The 17,430-nt window shown below is 41.7% G+C and overlaps 1 protein-coding gene across 27 annotated transcripts in view; it reads left to right on the top strand.

The window, feature by feature from the left end:
* Positions 1-17,430, top strand: part of KIAA1217 — a 796,647-nt gene that overhangs the window by 771,679 nt on the left and 7,538 nt on the right. For 18 of the 27 annotated variants that reach the window (XM_079106261.1, XM_079106257.1, XM_079106278.1 and 15 more), the window contains 5 exons: positions 5,248-5,695; positions 8,823-9,006; positions 11,300-11,463; positions 12,251-12,418; positions 15,397-15,516. In XM_079106261.1, the coding sequence (XP_078962387.1) occupies positions 5,248-5,695; positions 8,823-9,006; positions 11,300-11,463; positions 12,251-12,418; positions 15,397-15,516 (1,084 nt within the window). The remainder of the gene's footprint in view (positions 1-5,247; positions 5,696-8,822; positions 9,007-11,299; positions 11,464-12,250; positions 12,419-15,396; positions 15,517-17,430) is intronic. The other 9 variants (XM_079106282.1, XM_079106271.1, XM_079106274.1 and 6 more) reach the window with 4 other exon arrangements.

Raw genomic sequence — 17,430 nt, 5'->3', positions numbered from 1 at the left:
TTCTGTTAGCCTCCTTCACTTCAGGAGCAGGGATGACTGGTTTGAAGTAAATGAGTAGAAACAAGCAAGTCTTTCTTAAATTTCCTACTGAGGGAGCTGAAGGAGGATCTGAGAATGTGTTGGTGTCACCTAGAAAAGAGAACAAGACTCCTTGAGTGGCATGGGTCAGTCCCCTACGAACCTACTCATCAAAGAGGGTTACTGGAGAGGAAAGACTAGAGAAATCACTGAGTGGTCCATGGCTTCATTGAAAAGAAAAAGTCAGAACTCCATGACCCACTCAAAGAGTGCTTAGAGGGCTGGGTGCCGCTGAGCAGTGGAGCCCTTGCCTAGCATGTGAGAGGCCCTGGGTTCAATCCTGGGGGTGGGGAGGGAGGGATCTGCTGACATGTAAGCATGCAGGATTTGGAAGCACCTTTGTAAATGACATCTCCTGTGCTCTTTGAGTTATAATTGGATCTCTCTGTTCTCAACCTAATAATAATTATAATTTAGGCCTTCCAGCACTTTCTATGTATCAGACCAGGACAGAACCCTTGACGCTATTATTTCATTATTTATAGGTGGAATCTGAGGCTTAGGAACATGCATTGCTAGTCAGAGGTGGGTCTGGGATGTGAACAGATCTTTTGACTCCAGAGTAGATGTCGGTTCTTCTCTCACAGCCAGTGATGCAATAAAATTCAGTAACATTCTCTGTTCTAACCCTGGTGCTGGCTTTTCTAGCTACAGTAATAAACAAGACAAGTGGGACCTTATCCTTATAAAAATTACTCTCTCCCATGAGGAATAGACACTAAACAACAACCAAAAATAAACCACTGCCTTATAGTGACAATCCCTAAAGTTTCAGGGTTTTTAAAATAAGATCAGAAAGTTCCCCTTTGGATCAGATTTGAGAGCAGGTCCCAAACAGAAGTAATTTTAAGAAACTTGCTTGTGAGAATTTTAATCACTAGCTATAATCATTTGGTCAGATTTAGAAGAAAAGTATATGAAGTATACAGTTAACCAAGGTGAATTATTTAACTATAAAGAGCAAATGAGATTTTTTTAGTAATGAACAATGAAAAAAAAAAAAAAGCCCTTTTGAGATAACCCTCTACATAACTGTATGGTCAACAATGCAAGCACCAGGATGCTAAAGGAATTCTAAATTAAAATAAAAATACCTCCTCCTGCATAGTCCACATCTGACTGTATACAGGAAGAAATTTCATCTGTGTTAAACTTCTCATAAAGTCGCATATTTTAAATTGCCAAAGGAGCTTTTTCTCCAATAAGATAAAAATCTGTTAAACTAATTCTGTAATAAGCTTTTACCCAAATGTGGTAAGCCACTCACAAGGCCGCAAGCAAACAAACCAACCTTATTAAGCAAAAATAGAGAATGGACTGGCAGGTAACACTGCTCATTCTCCCTTCCCTACCCTTTCCTTCCCCGAAAAGGAGTTAAAGGATGTATTTAGAGCCAGCACAGAGTGATAGAGCTCAGTATTTATCTTAGCTCCTGCAGATACAAGTTCTAAAAGAAGGTGGGTTTTGAATGTTACATGACATTTTTACTCATAAATACTCAGTGGTGAGAGTGGTACATAAAATGAGTTAAACAATTAAACATAAAATAAATTTTGGCTGCTATCAGGGCACCCATGACAAGCCTATTTATAGTTAATTGTGTACTAGCATGTTTTGTGCATAACATGATACTCAGCATGGTGGAGGACAGGACAGGATGAAGGTGGGCATGTGCACATTCCCAAGGACATGCCCATGACCTTACACCATGGCAGAGAAGGTAAGGTGGGTGACAAATGGTCACAGTTCAGAGCTCGCTTAGGAGCTTGAAAAAATCCCCAAGTGGTTTGGCACAAGTTGAATTTGAGGTGTTGGAAGTATATCCAAACAGACATTCCTAATAGGGCACCTAGAATAATGGACTGAAGTTCCAGGGACATAGTTAGAGGGAATCACTGCCTAGCTCAGAGCAAGAGGTGAGGAGAGGAGAGGAGAGGAGGGGAGGGGAGGGGAGGGAAGAGAAGAGGGAGGGGGAGAAGGAGGGAGGATTTAAAACAAAATCACCTTCATGGAGATGATTACTGAAGATGGAAGTAGTAGCCAAGTAAAATGATAGAGATAGGAGAAAAAAAATCCTTGGAAATCCTTGGAGAGTTAAGAACCTGGGATTGGTAAAGAAACAGAAGCGAGTAGCAGAGGACAGTAATAGAATACAGTGTCTTTTTTGTTTCAAATCAGAAAAGAGAGAAGAGAGCATTTTTTTTTAATTGTAAACAAATGGGATACAAGTTGTTTCTCTCTTTGTACATGGAGTCAAGGCATACCATTTGTGTAATCATAAGTTTACATAGGGTAATGTTGTTTGATTCATTCTATTATTTTTTCCTTCCCCCCACCCCTCCCACCCCTCTTTTCTCTCTATACAGTCCTTCCCTCCTCCATTCTTGCCCGCCTCTTTAACCCTAACCCTAAACCTAACCCTAACCCTAACGCTAACCCCTCCCACCCCCCATTATATGTTATCATCAGCTTATCAGCGAGATCATTCGTCCTTTAGTTTTTTGAGATTGGCTTATCTCACTTAGCATGATATTCTCCAATTTCATCCATTTGCCTGCAAATGCCATAATTTTATCATTCTTCATGGTGGAGTAATATTCCATTGTATATATATGCCACAGTTTCTTTATCCATTCATCAATTGAAGGACATCTAGGTTGGTTCCACAATCTGGCTATGCTGAATTGAGCAGCAATGAACATTAATGTGGCTGTATCTCTGTAGTATGCTGATTTGAAGTCCTTTGGGTATAGGCCAAGGAGTGGGATAGCTGGGTCAAATGGTGGTTCCATTCCAAGCTTTCTGAGGAATCTCCATACTACTTTCCAGAGTGGCTGCACTAATTTGCAACCACACCAGCAATGTGGGAGTGTACCTTTTTCCCCACATCCTCGCCAACACCTATTGTTGCTTGTGTTCTTGATAATCGCCATTCTAATTGGGATGAGATGGAATCTTAGGGTAGTTTTGATTTGCATTTCTCTTATTACTAGAGATGTTGAACATTTTTTCATATATCTGTTGATTGCTTGTACATCTTCTTCTGTGAAGTGTCCATTTCCTTAGCCCATTTGTTGATTGGATTATTTGTATTCTTGGTGTAGAGTTTTTTGAGTTCTTTATAGATTCTGGAAATTAGCGCTCTATCTGAATTATGAGTGGCAAAGATATTCTCCCACTCTGTAGGCTCTCTCTTCACATTACTGATAGTTTCCTTTGCTGAGAGAAAGCTTTTTAGTTTGAATCTATCCCAGTTGCTGATTCTTGCTTTTATTTCTTGGGCTATGGGAGTCCTGTTAAGGAAGTCTGATCCTAAGCCGACATGTTGAAGATTTGGACCTACTTTTTTTTTATAAGATGCAGGGTCTCTGGTCTGATTTTGAGGTCCTTGATCCATTTTGAGTTGAGTTTTGTGCAGGGTGAGAAATAGGGGTTTAATTTCATTCTGTTGCATATGGTTTTCCAGTTTTCCCAGCACCATTTGTTGAAGAGGCTATCTTTTCTCCATTGCATATTTTTGGCCCCTTTGTCTAGTATGAGAAAAGTGTATTTATTTGGGTTTGTGTCCATGTCCTCTATTCTGTACCATTGATCTACCTCTCTATTTTGGTGCCAATACCATGCCGTTTTTGTTACTATTGCTTTGTAGTAGAGTTGAAGATCTGGTATTGCGATACCCCCTGCTTCACTCTTTCTACTGAGGATTGCTTTAGCTATTCTGGGTTTCTTATTCTTCCAGATGAATTTCATAATTGCTTGCTCTATTTCTGTAAGGTACATCATTGGGATTTTAATTGGACTTGCATTGAATCTGTATAGCACTTTTGGTAGTATGGCCATTTTGACAATATTAATTCTGCCTATCCAAGAACATGGGAGATCTTTCCATCTTCTAAGGTTTTCTTTAATTCCTTTCTTTAGTGTTCTGTAGTTCTCATTGTAGAGGTCTTTCACCTCTTTTGTGAGATTGATTCCCAAGTATTTTATTTTTATTTTTTTGGATGCTATTGTGAATGGGGTAATTTTCCTAACTTCTCTTTCTGAAGATTCATCACTTATGTATAAAAATGCATTGGATTTATGAGCATTGACCTTGTAACCTGCTACTTTATTGAATTCACTTATGAGTTCTAAAAGTTTTCTGGTGGAATTTCCAGGTTCCTCTAAATATATAATCATGTCATCAGCGAACAGGGATAGCTTGAGTTCTTCTTTTCCAATTCGTATCCCTTTAATTTCCATGGTTTGTCTAATTGCTAAGAGAGCATTTTAATAAGAAGGGAATGTAGGACTCATTAAAAGTTATGGGTCAAGTAACAGACTTGACATGGTCTTAAATTATAACTTCACATTAGTTCTAACAACAACCTCCAAAGAAGGCATTATGACCATTGTCATTACCACCATCCGTATATTTTACAGAAAAGTATCTTAAGGCTCAAAAAGGTGATGTTCCTGGTGTTATAGAACTAGAACATGATAGAAGTGATACTCCAACACAGGTGTGTCTGTCAGCAAAGGTCCTGGCTTTTCCTCTAAAGACTGGGTAGAGATGGACAAATAGCAATAAATGACTCCCCAAAGCAGAGGAGGATGAGGACTAAGCACAGTGTTACATCTAGAGTCAGCAATGACCTTGCAGAAAGATTTGGTTGGGTCCAGGTGGGGATGCAAGAGAACAGGTTGAGCTATAAGCAGAGCAAACAGAAGGAGTTTGAATGCAGGTTACCCTTTGAGGTGTCTGACAATGGATGGAGGGGGGATGGAGGGCTTCAGGAAGCTCTTGGGTGAAAACTGAGTGTGTTTAAGGTCTACACAGGCCAGGATCAGGTGATGGAGTTAGAGTGTTTTTGGAATCCTACTGTTCACGTCATGTCACCACCATCCAAACAATGATGGACGGGCATCAGTCTGGGCACAAGAGTGCTAGTGGAAAGGGAAAGAGATTATCTCCTGAAGAGTGGCCTGGAGAAGCAGCTCCTAGATAACTAGGGGGCCATAGGGGTTTTAGGGAGTTGCTATGGAAACCCTCACCCCTGAACAGCTACTCTGAGTTTCAAATGTTTTCATCTCACCTAGCTTTGGGATGCAAGGCCTTCGAGTACCCCAGTGATAAAACAGAAGTGACATATTTTAGCAGGTAATACTCCTGTGCATGGTTTCTCCTAGACATGTCACCGATGGGCTCCTGAAAGGCGCAGATGCAGCCCAAGCCGCACAATATGTCGCTATGGAAAAGGCCACAGCCGCAGAAGTCCTGAAGAACCAGGAGGAAGCAGCCCACGCCCCCAGCCAGCCCCTCCATGGCATGGGAGTCCCTGGCGATGTGAAGTCGGAAGTGGTGCCTTTGTCTGGCATGACAGTGCACCACGCACAGAGCTCTCCTGTGGTTATCCAGCCCTCCCAGCACTCCCTGGCCCTGGTGAACCCTGCCCAGAACTTGCCTGTGGGGACTGGTACCCACACAGCCAGCTCTCCTGCAGTCACACAGGAAGTCCTGCAGTCAACTCCGGCCCCACAGTCGCCTCAGACGCCCATGAATGGGTCCACCATGCAGAGCTTGTTCATTGAGGAAATCCACAGTGTGAGTGCCAAGAACAGGGCAGTGTCCATTGAGGTAGAGTCCTGTTTCCATTTCTCATCACCCCATAAACAAAGACCTTTCCCTTAATGAGTTACAGTCTAATTGTAGAGATAATGTGTATATGAATTCATTTGTGGGTCAGATATATTTTTATCAAAGACAGAATTTTCTTAACTGGGGATTCAGTAGCCAGGTTAAGGGGAAGGTCATCGGATTTGAGAAAGATGACACCTAACCTTATTCGGAATATTAGTCAGTGGTGTGCTGGTAAATATTTAACAACCGGCTCTCTGGAAGAAAAGCTCTGATTTGTGGCATTTGCCAGTTTCTATGGTGTAAATTCTCCCACCTTGGCAAATTCAAGCTACAGTATGACATCCCTGAGCATGAAATTAAGGAGAGGTGTGACAGTCAGTTTCCTGAGCCAGTGCATGCTGGCTTGAGCTTCCGTGCTAAAGGCAGGCCTGGGGAGAGTTTACTACTGATCTGGAAAGAGAGAAGACTCACAGTAAACAGAGAAGGGTGTTGTGAGCACTTCAGGATGGAGGGATGCGGAAGCAGAGGCCAAGTTCATGAATAAGTCCTTATAACTGGAACCGAGGAGATAAAGATGGGGGACATAGATGAAACCAGTTTGAGAAATGTGTGGAATTTATTTTGAAGGTGTCAGAGAAATAATACTGCAGATCTGACCAGAAAATGGCATCTTGAGGAAATTAATCTGGAAACAATGTAGAGGATTGATGGAGGCTGTAGGTCTAGAATTAAGGAAGCAGAATGGCAAGTTAGAGTAGTCTGAGAATAACAAGCAGAACCGGTCAAAACGGAAGAGAAAGGTAGGTCTTAAGATCAGCTGAGGCCTGGGAGTGGAGCTCAGTGGAAGAGCACTTGCTTAGCATATGTGAGGACCAGGGATCCATCACCAGCACCTCAAAAAAAATTTTTTTTAAACACCCTGACATACAGAAAAATGCACTGTTTTTGAAATTCTTTTATTAATGCTTAAATCACATATTTTGCTTCTATAGCTCTCTTTTTCCTCTACCCCGTAGCTCAATACTGTATCCCCAGCAACCTAGTCCTAGCCCTTCCTGCCTTTCTTGCAAGTCACCAGGGTATATCAAGATGACCTCTTAAAACCAGTGTGGCCACAGTCTTGACCAAAAAGTTGGTAGTGAAACACATACCTTTGACAGCATTATCTGTGTCCCTATGTAGCTTTTCTGTGTTCCAAGTTTAGAGGTTGTGCTCCTGATCCAAGTCAGCAACATTTAAAAATTGTTATCGCCTGGTGCAGTGGCACACACCTCTAATCCCAGGGACTTGAGACGCTAAGGCAAGAGGATCACAAGTTCAAGGACAGCCCTTGCAACTTAGTGAGATCCTGTCTCAAAATAAAAAAATAAAAAGCCCTGGGGATGTAGCTCAGTGGTCGAGTACCACTGGGTTCAATCCCCAAAACTGCAAAAATTAATTAATTAATATTGCTTTTCATAGAAGGGCATGAAAAGTTGAAGCTGGGGAATACGCATTTCTTCCTGAGAATTTATGGATCTGCCTCTTAGGACATCTCATCACTTTATCTCAGTGTTTACAGGGTGTCAGTCTGATGACACCTCTATTTCACAAATATCCATCAAGAGTATGGATATTGCTGGGTGTGGTAGCACGCACCTCTGATCCCAGCCACTCAGGAGCCTGAAGCACAAAGATCATGAGTTCAAAGCCAGCCTCAGCCCTACACAACTTAGCTAGACCCTGTCTCAAAATAAAACATTAAAAAAAGGGCTGGGATGTGGCTTAGTGAAGTGCCCCTGGGTTCAATCCTGGTACCTGCCTTCCAACAACAACAACAACAACAAAGAATATGAATATTTGAGAACTTAGTGAGCATAATAATCATTGTGATTTGTATATTTTAAGCTTTAAGAGGAGAGGAGACACGAATCATCTCCAAAAATGCCCTCATCCACAAATAGGGAGGCCTGGGTCTTTCTGTTAGTTTAGCTACTAATAAATGGGATGAACCTCATTCATTCAGTAGAGATGCTGAGCTCCACTGTGTACCAGGCCCTCATAGGCTCTGGGTTAGGCAGCAAACAGAGGAGATAAGGTCTGTGCCCTCAAGAATCATACCTACTTGTAGGGAGACTGAGAACAAGTATATCCAGCTGATAGTAAATGGTAAGAAGAAAAAATAAAAGAGGGTACTGATGGTGAAGGAGGTGGCTTTTATTTACATGGGGTGACCTTGGGCAAATTCTTCGTCTTACTGGACCCCAAACTCCCATGTAAAATGTGTTGATTCAGTGATCTTTTCTAATTCCTGCATTCTGAGGTTACACCAGTCGTGGGGCTAATTTCCACTCTATCCTTCTAGAATGATTAATGAACCCATCTGTAAAATCACAGGAGAAATGTCCTTTAAAATGTAGGTATTTAAAAAGATTTTTAATGTATCTCTCTTATGGAATTTGATGAAGCTAGCGGTCATCTAAACAATATCTGCCCTCACTTTAAGAAGAAAACATGACCTAGTTCTTAGGAGAAGTGGAACTAAGATGTAGGATTTTTTTAAAATTATCTTTTATAAACTGATACACAAAGACATGAAAAGTGTGCATATTAATGAAGGGCCATGTGACATTTCAGTACACATCCATATTTGTACATGTGTAGTGTATAATCAGGACAGGACAGGATTGTTTTATTCTTAGTGTTGTTTTTTTTTTTTTTTATTTGTTTGGACATATCCTCTATAATAAAACTTATTTTAAAAAGCAAAAATTTGGTAGTGAAAAATATACCTTTGACAGCATTATCTGGTGTCCCTTTTTTTTTCAGTATTGATAAAAGTATGTCATAGGGCCCAGTGATAATTTAAGGAGTGGGTTTGGGTTTCTGAGCTTGCTTCTCTGTGGATGACTGTCACCTGGACTGAAATGTCAACCACGTAGCTCTAGATGATGTGGCAGACAACAGAAGGGTCAGGTGGCCAGGACTCATCTGATGTGTGCAGTTGTCCCTCCAAGGGAAACCAGGACATTATCTTATCATCATTTTAACTGAGTTACACTCCCCACTTAGATGCAAAATCTCCAAACTCAATTAGCTTTTCCCTCTAGTTTTAAAACTACCTTCCTTTGCCATTTCCCTTCAGAAAGCAGAAAGGAAATGGGAAGAGAAAAGGCAAAATCTGGACCACTATAATGGGAAAGAGTTTGAGAAGCTCCTGGAAGAGGCTCAGGCCAACATCATGAAGTCAATTCCAAACCTGGAGATGCCACCAGCCTCGGGCCCATTGCCAAGGGGAGATGCCCCAGCGGACAAGCTAGAGCTTTCAGGTGAGGTGGTCTCACAACAGGAGCTGCTGGTATGGGCTGTCTTCAACTCAGAGTGATGTCACACCTGTGAGCTTGTGCTGGACAACGGGACCAAGGTCTCGCTTCATAGGAATCATATAAAGTGATCCCCAGGTATTCCTTAGATCCTTGCTACTACTTTTTACCTCTCGCTGTGGCAGGAAAGCCATGTTGGGTGTTAGGATGCCAGATAATGTCCAATAAAGAAAAATGTAATTTTCCAGCTTCTGTATTTCCTCAGAATATAGGACACTTGCAGTAGAAGCTGGGAGAGTATGAGGCCTGCATTTAAAACAAGAACTTTTTTTACCCCCGCAGAAGGAAAATGGCGGCCTTTTATGAGTTCCCCAGGGGATATTATCTCCATCATCAGGTGAAATTCTACCTTTGAAAAAATTCTGAAAAATCTACATTTAGCCAACTCAATCATGGAAGTTTAAGCATCAATGTATCAAAAATAATATAAAATGCAGTCTTGTGCCACATAACGTTTGGCCAACAGTGGACCTCATACACCATGGTGGTCTCGTAAGACTGTATTGCCTAGTGATGTGGTAGCCATCCTGGTTTGTGTAGGCACATCCTATGATGTTCGTATACTGACACAATCACCTAAGAACACATTTCTCAGCATATGTCTCCCTATTTTTAAGTGATACGTGAATATAACTTTTAAAAACTCAAACTACAAAATCTTTTACTAATTACAAACCACACGCCCTACAATTATATACAGAGATGATGTTATTTTACTTGCAGCCTAAAGTGTCTGCAGTGTCACATTCAACAATACCTTGTCCAATAACAAATTAAATTGAAAAGGAATCACCATCTGGACTTGCATGTCCAGGAACATTAGCGTGGATTTGACTGAAAATCCATGGAATATTCCCCGGCCACATTTCATTCCCCAAAGCTTCACTCACTGAAACTCTCCCGCTCAGCCTCTGTTCAGAGGCCCCTGTGCCCCTGCCCAACCTCAACCCATTTACCATCTGGGTGAGGCTTGTCTGGGGCCCCTGGACAGCCAGACAACAACTGTCCTGAGAGGGTAGGACCCTGGGAGGGGTGCTTCTCTCACAAAGATGGCCTGTCTCCCAAAGTCCCCAGGAAGAATTTCTGGTAGATAAAATGACCCACTCATTACATTTCTATCTTATCTAATTCTGCACTGGCCTATCATTCACTTTGCCCTACATCCCTTTATATAATCTCAATTTTTCTTTCTACTTTTGTATAACAAAAATATCATATTTTATTAACGTCCCTCATTTTCACTTTTTACTCTTTCAGATTGAAAAGGGTTTTACATAAATGTTTTAAGTTACTCCCAAGAATATTTTTACTTAGTTAAAATGTTGTATTCATTATTGTTGTTATATTTTTTTATTACTGTTTATGTTTTTAATGCTCTGATTCCTTCTCAGAAATAATCCATTAATGTACAGGCCACTAGAAATGTGTGACCAGATATTAACTCTTATTTATTACACTCTGATTTTTGCACTTCCTGCCTCCTTTGATTAGCAAAAAGAATCCTTTCCAACCACATAACCATAACCCAATTAAAAAAAAAAATTCACTTCCTCTCTGGCTTTGACCTTTGTTCCCATTTGTCTTATTTCCTCCCTGGCCTTCACTCAGCTAGATCCGACTGTTAACATTCCCCACGTACATCCCTCTTAATACAGCTGTCTTTTTCACTGAGGGATTGAAGACTTTGGAGGACACACAAGGCATTTTGGATTTATCTTTAGTTCCTCATTTTTCCAAGTGACAGTTTTTTTTTTGTGTCACAAGAAATTCATTTAATGGGGCTGGGTTGGTGGCTCAGTGTTAGAGCACTTGCCTAGCATGTTCAAGGTACTAGGTTCGATTCTCAGCACCACATACAAAAGTAAATAAAATATATTGTGTCCAGGTGCAGCTAAAAATATTTTTAGAAAAGAAATTCATTTAATAATGATAGCTAATACAATGCATATCATTTACAATAAGCAAAGTATCTTATTTAGGTCATTGAATCCTCAGACCACCCCAGTGGAAAGGATAGTTTTATAATACCACTTAATAGATGAGAAAACTAAGACACAGAGAGGTTAGGGGATCTGGGCAGAGTCTTCCTGAGATTTAAATCCAGTTGACCTTGGGGATTAATATCCTTTATCATTGCTATGTAGAAAATTTTTAAGACAATATTCTTCAAGTTTATAGCAATACACTGAACTTTCTGAACATAGTCTTTAAAAAATTACAATGGCACATTGTTTTCCAGAAGACTCACCAAATTCAGAACCAGACTTGGACAAGCTGGGGGGAAAGTCACCTCCCCCACCTCCCCCACCTCCTCGGCGAAGTTACCTCCCTGGATCGGGGCTCACCACTACAAGATCCGGCGATGTGGTCTACACCGGCAGGAAGGACAGCACCACCACCAAGGTCTGACGGGTTGAATCCTAGTAAACTGGTTTCTGGGCACTGATACCCTTAGACAAAGTGCTCTGTGTTCAAACATAAAAGTGGTGAGGTAGAGAAGTAGAACCTCAACTAAACTAAATGCCCAAGGAGTGCCCATGTGGGAAAACTACTGCTGTCGTGATTAGACTAGACTCGCAGGTTTTATCTGACTTTTTACTTGACTTTTTACTGCATTGATGTGAGCACAAATCACAAGCCTATAATCCCAGCAACTCCAGAGGCTGAGGAAGGAGGATCATAAGTTCAAAGCCAGCCTCAGCAAGACCTTATGCAACTGAGACCCTGTCTCTAAGAAATAAAACACAAAAAGGGCTGGGAATGTGACTCAGTGGTGAAGTGCCCCTGGGTTGAATCCCCATTACCAAAAAAAAAAAAAAAATCACAAGCTACTTTCCAAACAGGGCATCTTAAGATTGAATTAGAGGAGGGAGGTGGGAGTGAAAGAAAGGTATCTTCTAGGGGCAGCAGCTAGGTGACTCAGGGGTGAGGGTTTATACAGAAAGACGTTAAGTGAGCTATAGCTTCTACTTCACTTGGCACATTTTGTCACATAGGATGTAAAATACAATTTCCAAGGAATTCTTCAATCCATTTATCAAGATGACAACTTGTAGAAACAAAAACACAAACTGAATGTGAAGATCCAGGAAGCCAAAGGATCAGGCAGTGAGGGATCATGTGATCTGTCACTTTTTTGCTGGTACCTAAGAGGTATTAAGCCATTATCTGTGGTTCTCATCTCCCACAGGCAAGCAGTGAAGATGCTGCTTCAAGCCCACAGACCAGAGCCACAAAATGTCCACCAGAAGAGCCTGCTTCAGCCTGGACCCCATCCCCACCGCCAGTCACTGCCTCCTCCTTGAAAGATGAGGAGGAAGAAGAAGAAGAAGGGGACAAAATAATGGCAGAACTCCAGGTATGTGAGTGAGGTGACTGCCACTAACTCCCTGCCATCTCATCAAAGGCTTTCACAGATTTGCTAGCTAGAGAAGGCTGGTGAGGGGCCCCTGCACCTAGGACACATAAGCTTTGTCCTCTAGCCTTGGCCTCCACTTTTCTAAGATGGTGCCATACCAGGCTCTTGGGTTGCCTATGAGACGTGTGAGGAACGACCATCTCCAAAACAACTCAAGAAAATGTACACAGAAAAATCATTTGCATACCTCCCTAGCTCTGGATGGTAGAATTTTCTTTTTCTTCTGTCTTAATAGTCTTGCTTCATCCAAAAGCAATTAAGATGGGGATTAGAAATACCAGCCACTGTCTTGCCTTGATAAGGACTGATTAAAGAGCACTTTAGGTGGATTCCTGTTCTTTGGCTTTAAACTTTAGAGTTGACCTTGAGTCCTGACTCAGCTGACCTCCTGTAGTTCATACTAGGTTCCTGTTCTATGTGAATGTCATCTTGTCAGATATTCTGACGAGCTGAATACATTTGCTCTGCATTTGTCTTGGCCTATTTAGGAAATGATGCTTTATTAGTTTTACATACTTACTTTTTAACTAATGGACATAATTCACTTATAGGATTAAGGATGGGATACAGAAACTATACCCAAACTGCTATCCCATGTTCTAGTCACGGATAAGAATCTGCCCTAGGTGTGTGTCCTAAGAACTTGTCTAATTAGAGGTGTGTACACAATTCCTAAACTCTGAATTTTGTTTGACATGCATATTATAGAATATTTCCATCAGTCAAATAGACCACACCCACCCTCCTTGGGGCTCCAGAACATGTCACTCCACCCCTGCACCAGTGGGGTTGTGTAGGCCCATGAATCCTTCATTTGGAGTACGGAGGGCTTTCAAACCATATCATTTTCACTGCACTTGTTCTACTACGATTTCCATGGTAATAACTGCCAGAATTGAGCTGCCGAATTTTACAGGGGAAATAGGGCTGCTGATTGTTCTGTCATCCATAAACCCCATTGAGCCTTAGTGAAACTCAGACTGGCCTGGGACGTCCCTCCATCAAATCAGTCTGTTTACAGGTTTTCAGAATGGTTGGAGCATATAGAATTATAAAGTGAATAACTTATAGATCTGTAAATAATCCAGGTTCAGCCCTTGAAGAGAAATCATATTTTATGGTGGTCACTTCCAACCTGCCACCTGAGAATGCCTCTCTCCACTGAAATCTTAATCTTCGATACCCTCTTTGATGACTGCTTTTCATTGTGTGGAGTATCTGACCTCCTGCTTCATGGTGGGTGGTCATTTAACAGTGATAAATGAAGCGATGTGACCCTAACTCAGCCAAGCCCTGTTGGCTCTTCTGCTGGGACAAAGACTCAACCTGAATGTTGCCAGCGGTCAAGGGCCTTGCTGATTTCTTTGCCTTTTTATTCTCTAGATTTAGACCTGGGGCAGGTGGGAGACTGGAGTCCCCTCTAAGAGTGTCACCAGGCAACAGAAGAAAACACAGGTTCTGAAATCCAGGGCTAATAGCCCAGAAGAGATGGCAAATAGATTCAGTAAGCAGGGATCTAAGCAGGCAGTTAAGCCAGTCATACTCAGGGTGAGCCAGGACTGGCTTTCTGCAGGGTAGCAGGGATGGCAGAGGGGCAGGAAGTGAGTCATGGGAGAATGCAGAGGAGACCCTAGCCATCAGCTATATTTGAACTTTAGGACCAGTTCTGGAATGTTCACGTAGAGACGACACCTATTCTCTTTTCTGCCTGCCAACTTTATTTCCAAATGACTATATTTGAAAATACTAGACAATTCTCTTAAATAAGTGGGGTTTTTTTGTTTATTTATTGGGGTTTTGTTTGTTTGTTTTTGGCAGAGCTAGGGATCAAACCCAGGGCTTCATGCATGTGAGGCAAGTGCTCTACCACTGAACTCCCCCAACCCCAGCCCTAATTAAGTGATCTTCAATTCTAGCTTTCCTTTAGAATTATTTGGGGGATTAGAAAAAAGTCCAGAGATTTTGATTTACTTTCAGCTCTCCTACTGTCATGTTTTTTTTTTGTTTTTTTGCGGTGCTGGGGATTGAACCCAGGGCCTTGTGCTTGCAAGGCAAGCACTCTACCCACTGAGCTGTCTCCCCAGCCCCTCCTGCTGTCATGTTGAACATGTCAGGAGATTCTCGGGATGCCCACTGCCTTCTCAGCCCTCTAGTCACATCCTTTACTTTCCTTCTCTGTCAGGGAACTGGCCTCCCTGAGTCAGTATCCACAGCAGCCAGCCGCTGGCTCCCACAATGTCAAGGGTTAGTTTTCAGAGGCAGATCTCCCAGGCTCAGGCAGCTCCCTGGCCATTCAGAAATGCACGGGTGGTGAGGAGACCACTTCATCGTAAGCGAGCCTGAGAGCATGGTAGGACTGCTAACTATTTCAGAGAATGGGTTAGTAAGGATTACTTTTAAGGTTTAAAGTGTCCTATGAGCTTTTTTCCCCCTGTAATTCAATGAAATTGATTAAAAAAGAGAGAGAGAGAGAGAGAGAGAGAGAATAAAGGAAAAGATATCCTTTTCTTTCAATTCACTTACATTCAACATTTTGCAAAGGTCAGAGCAAGAAGCCCTACTAAGTGCAAATCAGGTTCACCACAGACAAAAGAAAGGGTTTTCCCCTTCTCCTTTTTGTTTTCTTTTCTTCTTCTCTTTGGTGCTGGGGGTTAAACCCAGGGTCTCATGCATGTCAAGCATGTGTTCAGCCATAAGATACACCTGTTCTTTCTCACTTTATCTTGGTGAGGAAGTCTTTGTCGGAGGTTCAGCCCCCAAGCCAACTCTGCTGACTTGAGGGCCAGTGGGGAGCAGGATTTCAGGGTACCACTGCCCTGGTGTGACTGCAAGGCAGGTCCCCATGCTTCTGGATTCCTGCTGTCTTTTCTACTTGGTACACTTGGATCCCTGTTAACCTCACTATTTTAATTCCTCAGGCATTCCAGAAGTGTTCCTTTATGGAAGTAAATTCAAACAGTCATGCTGAGCAGTCGCGGGCTGACAGTCACGTTAAAGACACTAGGCCAGGCGCCACAGTGCCACCCAAGGAGAAGAAGGTAACGACGTGGCAATTACACATTTGCCACACGGTCAGACAGCCCTTTCTTCCTTGCTCTGACGCTAACACAGCTCTGTTGCACTTGACCTTCATACCCTCTCTCTCCTCTTCTCTGCCTTTTTTTTTTTTTTTTTTTTTTTAACTAGTAAAGACACAGGTTGAGATCAGAGATACCTGGCTCAGGTTTCCAGAGTGAACACTGTGTCCCTGTGCACAGCATACAACAGTGTATGTGAAAGCTAGACAATATCTTCCCAAACTAAAGAGTATTGGATTTTCTAGAACAACTCTAGGTACAAAAAAAATAGAAATAGCAACCAAATATACAGAAGTTTTCCCAACTCTATATATGTCTTCTGGACCAAAAAATAGAAAGAACCTATATTAAAAATAGGTGAAAGCCTTAGATTCAGAGAAGACCTGCATAATAGAAAATACCTCTGTCACATATGTACAAATATGGAATCATAGAAACCTATGAGTATTTACACATATGTCCATGGATGCCCAACAGAATTTTTGTGAAATACTACCAGTTTTTAAAGTGTGTCTTCCAAGATGCACATCTGAAATAATTTTAGCACTAAAATATGTTTATAGCTTCTTAAAGATTGTTCAGGCTCTGAAACAAAGCAGCTGTCCTTACATACTTTATAGAAAGGATGTTAACCTGGACATTGGAGCAGCAACTTTAAGTTGGTTCTAGAATACTTTTGCAGGGGGTGGGGGGTATAGGAATTGAATTCAGGGGCACTCAACCACTGAACCACATCCCCAGCCCTATTTTATATTTTATTTAGAGACAGGGCCTCACTGAGTTGCTTAGCACCTCGCCATTGCTGAGGCTGGCTTTGAACTCCTATCTTAGCCTCTCTAGCACTGGGTAGAGCACTTTGATTTGGTAGTTTTGAGCCATCTTATTTTAATGAAGATCTTATCTAAATATCAGGATAGAAAGCTTGACCAACTCAAGTCCTAACATTTCTCACCAGGAACTTATATTTCAGGATTCAGGGACTTGAAGTTTCCCTTAAATTAAGTCAAACCAATCAGTTGCAAGATATCCCCTCAGCTTCTGCAGCTGGGATCCTTGGTCCATGTCTAAATAAGCTCAGTGAAGGAAATGGCACGTCACGGTGTCTGAGGGTTGCTCCTCTCTGGCTCATAGCCAGCATAGAGCCCTAGGGTGAGCCACATCTGCCATGTAAGGGACATACATAACCGTTACCAGGGGAAGGGGAATCCTTCTCTGCACCAGGGGAGGTCACAAGATTATTGAGAAATTTTTCTCATGAAGAAAACCTCCTTCTAATTTGAATTGACCTCATAAAGTCACGTCAGAAGTATATTGCTTTTCCAGTATGTGGAATTTTCTTATGTGACCTTATCAACACATGGGTGACCCCTGGCATGACATAGCATGACATATTTGGGCCAGTGCAACCCTTTCTGTCTAAAGCACTGACTTGGAATTTCTCGATGATCCCTTTGGAGACAATTATTGACTCATTGTAGAGCTTTCCAAATTGGCTACAATGATGCATGAAATTTCTTGTTTTCCATAATTAGAAATCCAAATCCCATTGATATCATTCATCACAATCAAGGATCCTTTGGAAAACCAACAGGTCTTTCTTGCGTGCCCAGCACTGGGTTTAATTGCAGGTGCTTTTTCTGGATCATTCTACTCAGATATACATCTTCTTCATAATAACCATAAGTTTCAAATTTGTCTACCATTTTTGTCATTATTAACCTCTACCTGGGCTATTTATCTGTCCCATAAATGAAATGTTTTCTTAAAATGTTTTTCTCTTATCATCATGAAGCTCTAGCCTAGCACTTTGCTTTTATGCAATTTTCTTGTAACTATGTCTCTAATTTTAGTTTATTGTCCATTTGCATATTGAGT

This window comes from Sciurus vulgaris (genome assembly GCF_902686455.1).
Source record: "Sciurus vulgaris genome assembly, chromosome: 12".
NCBI classification, from domain to species: Eukaryota; Metazoa; Chordata; class Mammalia; order Rodentia; family Sciuridae; genus Sciurus; species Sciurus vulgaris.
Note: the sequence above shows the minus strand (reverse complement) of the source record. Positions and strands in the feature narration are given on the sequence as shown.